Genomic DNA, 13,220 nt, shown 5'->3' with positions numbered 1-13,220 from the left:
AGAGCTGTTGCCAGAGAATGTAATGTTCATTTCTCTCCTAAAAGCCACCTCCAACGTCATTGAATTTGGCATTCAAATCAAAAAAAAAAAAAAAAAAATATTTGTCACATACACATGGTTAGCAGATGTTAATGCGAGTGTGTAGCGAAATGCTTGTGCTTCTAGTTCCGACAATGCAGTGATAACCAACAAGTAATCTAACTAACAATTCCAAAACTACTGTCTTATACACAGTGTAAGGGGATAAGGAATATGTACATAAGGATATATGAATGAGTGATGGTACAGAGTAGCATACAGTAGATGGTATCGAGTACAGTATATACATATGAGATGAGTGTGTAGACAAAGTAAACAAAGTGGCATAGTTAAAGTGGCTAGTGATACATGTATTACATAAGGATGCAGTCGATGATGTAGAGTACAGTATATACATATGCATATGAGATGAATAATGTAGGGTAAGTAACATTATATAAGGTAGCATTGTTTAAAGTGGCTAGTGATATATTTACATCATTTCCCATCAATTCCCATTATTAAAATGGCTGGAGTTGGGTCAGTGTCAATGACAGTGTGTTGGCAGCAGCCACTCAATGTTAGTGGTGGCTGTTTAACAGTCTGATGGCCTTGAGATAGAAGCTGTTTTTCAGTCTCTCGGTCCCAGCTTTGATGCACCTGTACTGACCTCGCCTTCTGGATGATAGCGGGGTGAACAGGCAGTGGCTCGGGTGGTTGTTGTCCTTGATGATCTTTATGGCCTTCCTGTGACATCGGGTGGTGTAGGTGTCCTGGAGGGCAAGTAGTTTGCCCCCAATGATGCGTTGTGCAGACCTCACTACCCTCTGGAGAGCCTTACGGTTGTGGGCGGAGCAGTTGCCGTACCAGGCGGTGATACAGCCCGCCAGGATGCTCTCGATTGTGCATCTGTAGAAGTTTGTGAGTGCTTTTGGTGACAAGCCGAATTTCTTCAGCCTCCTGAGGTTGAATAGGCGCTGCTGCGCCTTCTTCACGACGCTGTCAGTGTGAGTGGACCAATTCAGTTTGTCTGTGATGTGTATGCCGAGGAACTTAAAACTAGCTACCCTCTCCACTACTGTTCCATCGATGTGGATAGGGGGGTGTTCCCTCTGCTGTTTCCTGAAGTCCACAATCATCTCCTTAGTTTTGTTGACGTTGAGTGTGAGGTTATTTTCCTGACACCACACTCCCGAGGGCCCTCACCTCCTCCCTGTAGGCCGTCTCGTCGTTGTTGGTAATCAAGCCTACCACTGTTGTGTCGTCCGCAAACTTGATGATTGAGTTGGAGGCGTGCGTGGCCACGCAGTCGTGGGTGAACAGGGAGTACAGGAGAGGGCTCAGAACGCACCCTTGTGGGGCCCCCGTGTTGAAGATCAGCGGGGAGGAGATGTTGTTGCCTACCCTCACCACCTGGGGGCGGCCCGTCAGGAAGTCCAGTACCCAGTTGCACAGGGCGGGGTCGAGACCCAGGGTCTCGAGCTTGATGACGAGTTTGGAGGGTACTATGGTGTTGAATGCCGAGCTGTAGTCGATGAACAGCATTCTCACATAGGTATTCCTCTTGTCCAGGTGGGTTAGGGCAGTGTGCAGTGTGGTTGAGATTGCGTCGTCTGTGGACCTATTTGGGTGGTAAGCAAATTGGAGTGGGTCTAGGGTGTCAGGTAGGGTGGAGGTGATATGGTCCTTGACTAGTCTCTCAAAGCACTTCATGATGACGGAAGTGAGTGCTACGGGGCGGTAGTCGTTTAGCTCAGTTACCTTAGCTTTCTTGGGAACAGGAACAATGGTGGCCCTCTTGAAGCATGTGGGAACAGCAGACTGGTATAGGGATTGATTGAATATGTCCGTAAACACACCGGCCAGCTGGTCTGCGCATGCTCTGAGGGCGCAGCTGGGGATGCCGTCTGGGCCTGCAGCCTTGCGAGGGTTAACACGTTTAAATGTCTTACTCACCTCGGCTGCAGTGAAGGAGAGACCGCATGTTTTCGTTGCAGGCCGTGTCAGTGGCACTGTATTGTCCTCAAAGCGGGCAAAAAAGTTATTTAGTCTGCCTGGGAGCAAGACATCCTGGTCCGTGACTGGGCTGGGTTTCTTCTTGTAGTCCGTGATTGACTGTAGACCCTGCCACATGCCTCTTGTGTCTGAGCCATTGAATTGAGATTCCACTTTGTCTCTGTACTGACGCTTAGCTTGTTTAATAGCCTTGCGGAGGGAATAGCTGCATTGTTTATATTCGGACATGTTACCAGACACCTTGCCCTGATTAAAAGCAGTGGTTCGCGCTTTCAGTTTCACGCGAATGCTGCCATCAATCCACGGTTTCTGATTTGGGAATGTTTTTATCGTTGCTATGGGAACGACATCTTCGACGCACGTTCTAATGAACTCGCACACCGAATCAGAGTATTCGTAAATATTTCCATCTGACGCAATACGAAACATGTCCCAGTCCACGTGATGGAAGCAGTCTTGGAGTGTAGAGTCAGCTTGGTCTGACCAGCGTTGGACTGACCTCAGCGTGGGAGCCTCTTGTTTTAATTTCTGCCTGTAGGCAGGGATCAGCAAAAATGGAGTCGTGGTCAGCTTTCCCGAAAGGGGGGCGGGGCAGGGCCTTATATGCGTCGCGGAAGTTAGAGTAACAATGATCCAAGGTTTTACCACCCCTGGTTGCGCAATCGATATGCTGATAAAATTTAGGGAGTCTTGTTTTCAGATTAGCTTTGTTAAAATCCCCAGCTACAATGAATGCAGCCTCCGGATAAATGGTTTCCAGTTTGCAAAGAGTTAAATAAAGTTTGTTCAGAGCCATCGATGTGTCTGCTTGGGGGGGGATATATACGGCTGTGATTATAATCGAAGAGAATTCTCTTGGAAGATAATGCGGTCTACATTTGATTGTGAGGAATTCTAAATCAGGTGAACAGAAGGATTTGAGTTCCTGTATGTTTCCTTCATCACACCATGTCCCGTTAGTCATGAGGCATACGCCCCCGCCACTCTTCTTACCAGAGAGATGTATATTTCTGTCGGCGCAATGCGTGGAGAAACCTGTTGGCTGCACCGCCCTGATAGCGTCTTCCCAGTGAGCCATGTTTCCATGAAGCAGAGAACGTTGCAGTCTCTGATGTCCCTCTGGAATGCCACCCTTGCTCGGATTTCGTCAACCTTGTTGTCGAGAGACTGGACATTGGCAAGAAGAATGCTGGGAAGTGTTGCGCGATGTGCCCTTTTTCGGAGTCTGACCAGAACACCGCCGCGTTTCCCTCTTTTTCGGAGTCGTTTCCTTGGGTCGCTGCATGCGATCCATTCCGTTGTCCTGTTTGTAAGGCAGAACACAGGATCCGCGTCGCGGAAAACATATTCTTGGTCGTACTGATGGTGAGTTGACGCTGATCTTATATTCAGTAGTTCTTCTCGACTGTATGTAATGAAACCTAAGATAACCTAGGGTACTAATGTAAGAAATAACACGTAAAAAAAACAAAAAACTGCATAGTTTCCTAGGAACGCGAAGCGAGGCGGCCATCTCAGTCGGCGCCGGAAGTCTGTGTCTGCATTAAGTCCAACCGGCCTAACAACCGCAGACCACGTGTAACCACGCCAGCCCAGGACTTCCACATCTGGCTTTTTCGCATGCGGAATCGTCTGAGACCAGCCACCCAGATAGCTGATGAAACTGAGGAGTATTTCTGTCAGTAATGAAGACATTTTGTGGTGAAAAACTCATTTTAATTTGCTGGGCCTGACTGGCTCCCAAGTGGGTGGGCCTATGCACTCCCAGGCCCACCCATGGCTTCGCCCCTGCCCAGTCATGTGAAATCCATAGATTAGGGTTTATGGAATTTATTTTAATTGACTGATATCCTAATATTAACTGTCACTCAGTAAAATCATTGAAATTATTGCATGTTGCGTTTTATATTTGTGTTAAGTATATATTGTTTTGTCTTTCTAAGGTCCTGTGGAAAAACATAAAAATCTATTTGAAGAAGACAAAAGCTGTTGATTGTATGGAGGGTTTTCAAGGCTGGAGATACCAGAGACAGATTGGCCAAAAGACCAATTAGTGGAAAAAATATCAGAATTGCTTGTCTAAACTCAGCCGTTGACAGTTCAGATGGGGGACCATTCCAATCCTCATTTGGTAGGATATTCATTCAACAAGTGTCATCATTGGACTTGGAATATGCAATTTTGTCAGTCATCTCTTGCACTCAGCTCATTACATCTGCAGCAGCCAGGAGGGAGGATTGTGTCACTAACATGGGCAGCAGGACAAAGACAAAGAAGCTGAGCATGAATGAGAAACTGGTGCTAAATACATTAGTTTCATGAGTGAAAAACTAATGTATTTAAAAGAAGAGTATGATATGAAGATGCACACCCTTCATGTTGAGTTGTCTATGAAGGAGGAGAGAAAAATTAAGCAGCAGCAGTACCAATGTTCCTCTCAAACCAGCACCAGTTTGGGGTCCCGATATTTCCATTTGTGAATCCATGGCTATTGTTTGCTCCCATCACTTGAGCTATCTTTGTTGTGAGAAGTGCTGCATTGCAAAAGAATCTCTGCAGGCTTGTCCATTTGTGTTGTTGTCTGCCTCAACCATGGGAACATCTATCTGGGTCATCCTCATCTTCAATATGAAGATCTAGGAAGCCAGTTTGTTTGAGGTAATTATGAAGCACTGCTGTTGAAATTATGACAATGCAGCATCTTCTTGGTTGAAAGCGCTAGGGTCAGTCTGTTAAATCTGGAGTATTTCCCGTCTTATCCGGTGTCCTGTGCGAATTTAATTATGCTCTCTCTAATTCTCTCTCTCTCTCTCTCTGAGGACCTGAGCCCTAGGACCATGCCTCAGGACTACCTGGCCTGATGACTCATTGCTGTCCACAGTCCACCTGGTCGTGCTGCTGCTCCAATTTCAACAATTCTGCCTGCGGCTATGGAACCCTGACCTGTTCACCAGACGTGCTACCTTGTCCCAGACCTGCAGTTTTCAACTCTCCAGAGACAACAGGAGCGGTAGAGATACTCTGAATGATCGGCTATGAAAAGCCAACTGACATTTACTCCTGAGGTGCTGACCTGTTGCACCCTCTACAACCACTGTGATTATTATTACTTGACCTTGCTGGTCTATGAACATTTCAACATCTTGGCCATGTTCTGTTATAATCTCCACCCGGCACAGCCAGAAGAGGACTGGCCACCCCTCATAGCCTGGTTCCTCTCTAGGTTTCTTCCTAGGTTCTGGCCTTTCTAGGGAGTTTTTCCTAGCCGCCGTGCTTCTACACCTGCATTGCTTGCTGTTTGGGGTTTTAGGCTGGGTTTCTGTACAGCACTTTGTGACATCAACTGATGTAAGAAGTGCTTTATAAATAAATGTCATTGATTGATTGATGGGAATATGACATCCATCTATACTAAGGTGACCAGATTTCTGAAATGAAAAAATATCCAATGTTATTATCTATGAAATAAAAAAGGGGGACAATTCCAGTTTCATGTATTTAGTCTAATAGGCACATTGTGATACAGAGAAAACAACTACACTACAGAAACACTATAGACAAGACAGAACTGTCCGATCTGAACAGCCATTCAGTGGTCCTGCTAGAATAAGAGCAGAAGAGAACATGAGCAAAATTGAAAAAAGAGACAATAGTATATGTGAAATACTTAACAACATAATAAAGAAATAAGATGCTGATGAGATTGGTAACTACATAATATACTTATACCAACCTAATCTGTATGTTTCTCAGAATAATGTATGTTCTTCAGGATTGCTGTCTTTGGCCAGGTTCTCCATGAACTCCTGGCAGGGAAGGTTGAAGTTTGTCTTCACAATAAGCACAGCCTTGATGGTAGGAACAGTGAACCTATTTCTTGCTGCTGTCCATAGATCATTCATTTGGGAGAACACTCTCTCGACTGGTGCATTACCTCCAGATAAGCACATGACAACAGACGCTAATCTAGCCAGGTTATGTGTGGGATGTCGTTCTCTTTGAAGTGGGTAACCACCGTGCTCCATCTCTGACTAAGTGGTGCCTCAGATGTTTTCCATTCTTCAAGCGATCCCCCCTTTAGGAACTCTTGCTGGCCAGTAACCTCGTCACACAATGCATTGTCATTGATGGTCACATTGGGGCATTTTTCCTGCAGTGTGACTGCTGCCTTCTGGATCTCTTCACGCAGAGGTTGCAGAGAATGTTTTCCAGGTTACATTTTTGGATGACCACCAAGACCTCAGCTGCAATTTCCTCTGCTGTTTTTCCATTCAATTCAACAAAATCAGGCAGTTTTGTTTCCACAGATGTGTTGCCACCATATATCTTACAATATCTGACTACTATTGACAGCAACTTTACATGTCCATGATTGAACACATCAATGGACAGGGACACAAATTCAACCTGGTCTAGGTCCTGTGTTACCAAAGTAGTTGCCCATGTTGCTAACACAATACTCACTATGGCGTCACATTTTGTCCTAGCACATGTAAACTTTGGCTCGTAAAGCTTCTGTGTCAGTTGTGCTATGCAGTCCATAGATCTGTAACTATGATTGTGTTGCATAATGTAGTATGCAAAGACACCCCCTGCACAGCTAAACCATATTCTTCTTGGGAAGGCTCTACCTTCTTGAAGAATGTGGTGACAGAGGGCAAACCAACACGGGCAACCAGAGAGGCTTTGTGCTTTTTCGTCTGCTGATGTTCTACCACTGCCGTTCTTCTCCGGCTGCCAATTGAAAGAGGGGAATTACAAAGGGTGCAGTGAACCATTCTATCGTCTTGACCTGAGCGTATAAATGGAGATTCTCTCATCATGTTTTTCATAAACAGTGCATTTCTGTTTCTTGGAAAGAGTCATTGTATCTCCTGTCTGTTCTTCACTCTCCTCGTGTCACTCTTCTTACTCTCTTAACTCTTTCTTCTCCTCCTCTTTTCTTCACTCGTCTTCCTTTCCTAATAATAATAATAATAATAATATATGCCATTTAGCAGACGCTTTTATCCAAAGCGACTTAGTCATGTGTGCATACATTCTACGTATGGGTGGTCCCGGGGATCGAACCCACTACCCTGGCGTTACAAGCGCCATGCTCTACCAACTGAGCTACACCTTTCCACCTCACTCTTCTACACTCTCCTTGCTTCACTCTTTTTACTCCCTTAATTTTTCATTCTCCTTCCTCTCCAATCTGTATTAATAAATAGCATACTATTAGATCAAATACATTGGTTAACAGATTCCCATTGCTTTCCTAATTTTTGTATTTCATCTCTAAAACATCGTTTGGAATAATACATTGCCAGGCTCTGTAACCTTATCTTTACTTTTCCTCCACTGTCTCTTTCACTCTTGTTCCTCCTCTCCTTCCTCTCCACTGCTAATGCTATCCATGAACATTTCTAAATATATGTTCACACTACTTATGCCAAACCATTAAAATTGTAATCTACAAAAATATTCTCCGAATGAATTGTGCATTCATTTAATATTATCATATTTTAAAAATAGCCCGTCCACTGCATGTTTACATGTTTTTTTTTAAACCTAGCTACCATAACAGTAGCTAGCTAACTTAATCTACAGAGCTAGTGTTAGCTAGCATAACCTATTTAAAACCTTATACAGCAGATCATCTATCTATATAATAAATTGTGACATTATAACATCACTAGCTGGTATCTCAAACGATTTTTTGACTTGAAAAGACGTTTGTGGTGATGTTGTGGATTCACTTGATACTTGCTAGCTTCTGGCTGAGTTTGCCACAGCATTTTTCTCTAAAACTATCGCGAGCAAGTAGTTAGTAGAAGAAGAAGAATGAATGAAGCTGCTATAGGGAGCAGCCCCCTCTGTTGGCCTAAACAAGCACAACGCGATTGAGACGTCAACCGGTAGGCTCTGCTGCCCAGTCTTTCTTGCCAAGTAAACTATTTCACGTTGCGGTCTGTTTTTAACGCACAGTTAAAAACGGGGACAGCTTCAGCCGGGGACTGTCCCCGGAAAACGGGGACGTCTGGTCACCCTAAATACAGCCAATGACTCCAGGAAAGTTCCCATATTCATAGAACTCTACCTTGGAGTTAGCTAAGGTCTCCACATTTAATTTAGATATTTGTGCTATATTTTGTTATGCAGCCTAGTGGATATTTTCCCCCTAGAAATACGAAAATAATTATGTCATCCTTCCAGTAAAATAGGGTGGCGTAGCACACGTCCATACGTACGTCAAAAACGTCGGTGACGATGGTTTCGGGGAGGCGCTGTAAAAGGTTGTGTACCACTTTGCAATCTGAACGATGTCCATTTTGTGAAAGCCGGTCAGTCGACTAAAGCTTCGTCCCCGTGTCAAGGAAGATTCAAAGAAAAACAGATTTTGGGCAGACCCGTCGATCGCTAGCCAGTTATCATCCGAAAGCAAAGTCAATCTTATCGTATGTCCGCTATCCAGAACCTCCAAACTTTCGGTAAGACATTTCAACCTTCTCGGCTAACGTGATTAGCGGGGGGAATGGCTGTTGGTAATGTTAGCTATCATTTGCAAACATGTTGACGACGTTACAACTAAATATAACGTTTGATTTGAATCATAAATTGTAAATAAATCTCTTCATAAAACATCTGGTTAGTTATGTCGAGAACATTCCCTTCAGATTGCAAAAAGTTATTAATAGAATGCCAGGTGTGTTTTTTTATTTATTTATTTTTTTACGTTGACCAACACCTATCGACATCATCAGACGAAGTTAATGTCCTTGTTTAACGTTTGGTCCCAACACGGATTTGTAGCCGTTATAGCAAATTAGTCTGTATTGTGGACACATTAATCAACGTACAATATCTAACGTTATTCGGTTAGCAAATTGTTTCTGCCGGTTGTTTTTCTGGCAGTGTCAACAATGGCCCGAGTATAAATGTAACTATTTGCCCAATCTGTCTGATACATTTTTTTTTTCAGGAAGGCCTTCAGGGTGAAATTATAAATAGTTCAGACAAATAGCTAGATCTAATGATATTCCCCCTACTGTCGTAGTTTCAATCATGCTGTCATTTCGAAATTTCAGCTAGTTCTGCCTGTTGTGTTTTGCCGGAATGATTGGCTATCTGGACTGTGAAATGTTGCTTTCTCTCACCATGTGTTACCAACCCCCCCAGTATTCCAGATAAACTTAGGTCTGCGTAAATTAGTCACCCGTTTTTTTTGGGGGGGGATTTATCAAACACCTACATTTCCATGTACTATACTAGTCTGTTAACCATCATCTGAGCAGCGTTTTGCTTGGGCCTGAGACTTGTGGATAGGACGTTACATCACCAGTTTATCGGTCTGCATTTTTTGTTATCTAGGTCAAACAAAAGTGACATTTTAGGTATCAATTTAGGTTGCTTGTTTTGAACTCTATTTTTGTCTTAAGTAAATGGATTTGTTTTTAATGGTGTTCTTCCCACAGACCCATTTGCAGATGCAACTAAGGGTAATGACAGACTCCCATCTGGGACTGACGACTACATCCACATAAGAATCCAGCAGCGTAACGGCAGGAAGACTCTGACCACGGTCCAGGGCATAGCCATCGACTATGATAAGAAGAAGCTAGTCAAGGCCTTTAAGAAGGTATGTTATGGCAGAGTTTACACTAGGTGGTAAACTAAAAAAAGGTCCATGTCTTGTTTGACTAGTTCTGCTTTGTCAACAGAAATTTGCCTGCAATGGGACAGTGATTGAGCACCCAGAGTATGGGGAAGTGATTCAGCTGCAAGGTGACCAGCGCAAGAATATCTGCACGTTTCTGATTGAGGTAGGTTTGACTCTTGTCCCTGCTATAGCACATTGCACCCAGCCTATACTCCACACTTGTGTGTACTAAGTGGCCATCTGTCATAGCCCCTACAGGTGGCTCTCATAGAAAACACCTGTCTGTAAATGTTCGGTGACTGGAGTTCAGAGTTCCTTTGTGTGATGTCTCTTCTGCCCTCATCCCACTTCCAGATTGGCCTGGCGAAAGAGGAGCAGCTCAAGGTCCACGGATTCTAGAAGCTCTCAGCAGCCTCATCTCCCCTTGTCCTGATACACTACATGGCCAAAATTATGTGGACACCCCTTCAAATTAGTGGATTCGGCTATTTCGGTCACACCCATTGCTGACCGGTGTATAAAATAGTGTACACGCCATCCAATCTCCATAGACAAACATTGGCAGTAGAATGGTCCGTACTGAAGAGCTCAGTGACTTTCAACGTGGCACCGTCATAGGATGCCACCTTTCCAACAAGTCAGTTCGTCAAATTTCTGCCTTGCTAGAGCTACCCCGGTCAACTGTAAGTGCTGTTATTGTGAAGTGGAAACGTCTAGGAGCAACAACGGCTCAGCCGAGAAGTGGTAGGCCGCACAAGCTCACAGAAGGGGATCGCCAAGTGCTGAAGCAAGTAGCATGTAAAGATCGTCTGTCCTCTGTTGCAACACTTACTACTGAGTTCCAAACTGCCTCTGGTAGCAACGTCAGCACAATAACTGTTCGTCGGGAGCTTCATGAAATGGGTTTCCATGGCCGAGCAGCCGCACACACGCCTCAGATCACCATGCGCAATGCGAAGCGTCGGCTGGAGTGGTGTAAAGCTCACCGCCATTGGACACTGGAGCAGTGGAAACGCATTCTCTGGAGTGATGAATCACGCTTCACCATCTGGCAGTCTGATGGGCGAATCTGGGTTTGGCGGATGCCAGGAGAACGCTACCTGCCCGAATGCATAGTGCCAACTGTAAAGTTTGGTGGGGAAGGAATAATGGTCTGGGGCTGTTTTTCATGGTTTGGGCTAGGCCCCTTAGTTCCAGTAAAGGGAAATCTTAACGCTGCAGCATACAATGAAATTCTAGATGATTCTGTGCTTCCAACTTTGTGGCAACAGTTTGGAGAAGGCCCTTTCCTGTTTCAGCATGACAATGCCCCCATGCACAAAGCGAGGTCCGTACAGGACTGGTTTGTTGAGCTCGGTGTGGAAGAACTTGATTGGCCTGCACAGAGCCCTGACCTCAACCCCATCGAACACCTTTGGGATGAATTGGAACGCCGACTGCGAGCCAGGCCTAATCGACCAACATCAGTGCCCGACCTCACTAATGCTCTTGTGGCTGAATGGAAGCAAGTCCCTGCAGCAATGTTCCAACATTTAGTGGAAAGCCTTCCCAGAAGAGTGGAGGCTGTTATAGCAGCAAAGGGGGGACCAACTCCATATTAATTCCCATGAGATTGACAACCAGGTGTCCACATACTTTTGGTCATGTACACTGAATAAAAATATAACTGCAGCAATTTCAATGATTTTACTGCGTTACAGTTCATAAAAGAAATCAGACAATTTAAATAAATTCATTAGGCCCTAATCTATTGATTTCATATGAATGGGCAGTGCCGCAGCAATGGGTGGGTCTGGGGGGGGCATAGGCCTACCATCTTGGGAGCCAAGCCCAATCAATCAGAATGAATTTTTCCTGACAAAAGGGCTTTAATTACAGACCACCTCAGTAACCTTTCATTTACAGGGATGTAAAACAAATTTGTGCACAAAATTTGAGAAATGTTTTTTGTGCTTTTGGCAAATGTTTATGAGCTTCTATTTCAGCTTGTAAAATGTTGGTTCCACATTTCAAATGTTGCATTTATATTTTTGTTCAGTGCTGTGCCAATATCTGTTTAAATATTTTCCCCTTTAGATTTGGTTTGTATTGAATTTATGTCTGTGCCCAGTGGTGTCCTTCGTTTGCTTATCTACTTTCCCTCCCACTACTGTTTGCTGAAAGGATGGGCTAGAATTCTACTTGGTGACAGGTGTTCAGTGGTCCCCATGTAGACCTACCTGGTTCTGAAGGTTATCGATCATCCCCAGGTGGCAAGTCATGTCTTTACGGTCACCAAGGGATCTTCTCTCCCAATGTTCCTTGATCTGTAGCTCAAGCTGCGTGTTGGTTCCCTCTAGTGAGTGCACCTGAGCCACACAACATCGAGCCTCACACATTCATACAACACACATCCTAGGTAGACTTCTCACTGTTTTAGCCACTAAGAGAGGAATCACAACTGAGTACTTGAAAGCACTGGGTGGCCGTTCTATCGCATCTGACCAGAATATCATTTGATTTTTACATCTAATGATAGGAGAAAGTGAATGGTAGTTCTTTAGGCTAACAGTGAAAAAAGAAAACCCTACAATTGTGATGCGAAAAGGTATCTAATTTAGATTCTCCGTGTAGGACGCAAAGCGACCATTAAGATCTTCCAGGTTCTCCCTCTTGCTGATGCACAGGGAGCTTGAGAATTTTGTCATGCTCCCCGAGACACTTGATGCATACCCCATTAAGGTCTAATACCCTCCTGCACCACCACAAACACTGTTCCAGTGTCCCCCTCTGCAGTCGTGGGAGAGCTGCTTAGCGCCACTGGCACGGAACAACTGCATTGATGCTGTCAACGTCCCTCCAACCTGGGGTCTGATGTGATGCTATAAAGGGCTTTTTTGAACTGTGCAAAAATGTTACATGTTTTTGTCTATTGAAAGCAAGGGTGGGTGTGAAGAAACCCTGCCCACCACAGATCTACAAAAACAGTTGTGGGTATGTCTATGATGGAATTATGTTTTCTTCTCTTTCAAATGTAAATTGGATGGTTCTGAAGGCAGGATCACAGTGGAAAAAGGTCTGTATGGAGACAGAATACCTTGTAAAACGTTTTTTTTTTTCTTGAAGTGGACCAATAAATACATTTTTAAGTTGCCTACTGTGAAAATACATTAACTGGTTAAGTGAAATATACATAATGCAACATCAAAAGTCACATTTTAAGTGGTAAATTGAATAAAACATTACGCTCTTTATTATAAACTGGGTGGTTCGAGCCCTGAATGCTGATTGGCTGACAGCTGTGGTATAGCAGACTGTATACCATGGGTATGACATTTTTTTTTTTACTGCTCTAATAACGTTAGTAACCTGTTTTTAATAGCAATAAGGCACATTGGGGGTTTGTAATATGTGGCCAATATACCACAACTTCTCGGGCCTTATTGCGTAATTAGGACACTGTCCTAAAGTCACCAGAAGAATATTCTGTTCCAAAATCTTGACACATTGCTTAAAGCTAATTTGTTGTTGAAAGGTAATCATTTCCACCCAAAATGACAGGTAC

General features: G+C 44.1%; 1 protein-coding gene and 1 long non-coding RNA gene across 2 annotated transcripts in view; both read left to right on the top strand.

The window, feature by feature from the left end:
• The window catches only part of LOC127929997 (uncharacterized), a 29,547-nt gene extending 16,738 nt beyond the window's left edge, over window positions 1-12,809 (top strand). Inside the window, exon 2 of the long non-coding RNA XR_008136459.1 lies at window positions 11,926-12,809. This is a non-coding gene — a long non-coding RNA (uncharacterized LOC127929997). The remainder of the gene's footprint in view (window positions 1-11,925) is intronic.
• On the top strand, window positions 8,327-12,809 carry LOC118384449 (eukaryotic translation initiation factor 1). The gene is made up of 4 exons (XM_035770996.2): window positions 8,327-8,507; window positions 9,492-9,655; window positions 9,738-9,839; window positions 10,031-12,809. Exons 1-4 carry the CDS (start codon window positions 8,477-8,479, stop codon window positions 10,073-10,075), a joined length of 342 nt encoding a protein of 113 aa, XP_035626889.1. The 5' UTR covers window positions 8,327-8,476; the 3' UTR covers window positions 10,076-12,809.
• Window positions 12,810-13,220: the final 411 nt, after the last annotated feature.

This window comes from Oncorhynchus keta, chromosome 5 (genome assembly GCF_023373465.1).
Source record: "Oncorhynchus keta strain PuntledgeMale-10-30-2019 chromosome 5, Oket_V2, whole genome shotgun sequence".
In the NCBI taxonomy this organism is placed as follows: domain Eukaryota; kingdom Metazoa; phylum Chordata; class Actinopteri; order Salmoniformes; family Salmonidae; genus Oncorhynchus; species Oncorhynchus keta.
The sequence above is the reverse complement of the archived record's forward strand: the minus strand, read 5'-3'. Positions and strand labels throughout refer to the sequence as shown.

Excerpts from the sequence above, each read along its gene's own strand:
- LOC118384449 (XM_035770996.2), top strand. The coding sequence starts at position 8,477 with ATGTCCGCTATCCAGAACCTCCAAACTTTCG. Across the intron at positions 8,508-9,491 it reads CCAGAACCTCCAAACTTTCG|ACCCATTTGCAGATGCAACT; the intron begins GTAAGACATTTC and ends TTCTTCCCACAG. Across the intron at positions 9,840-10,030 it reads TCTGCACGTTTCTGATTGAG|ATTGGCCTGGCGAAAGAGGA; the intron begins GTAGGTTTGACT and ends TCCCACTTCCAG.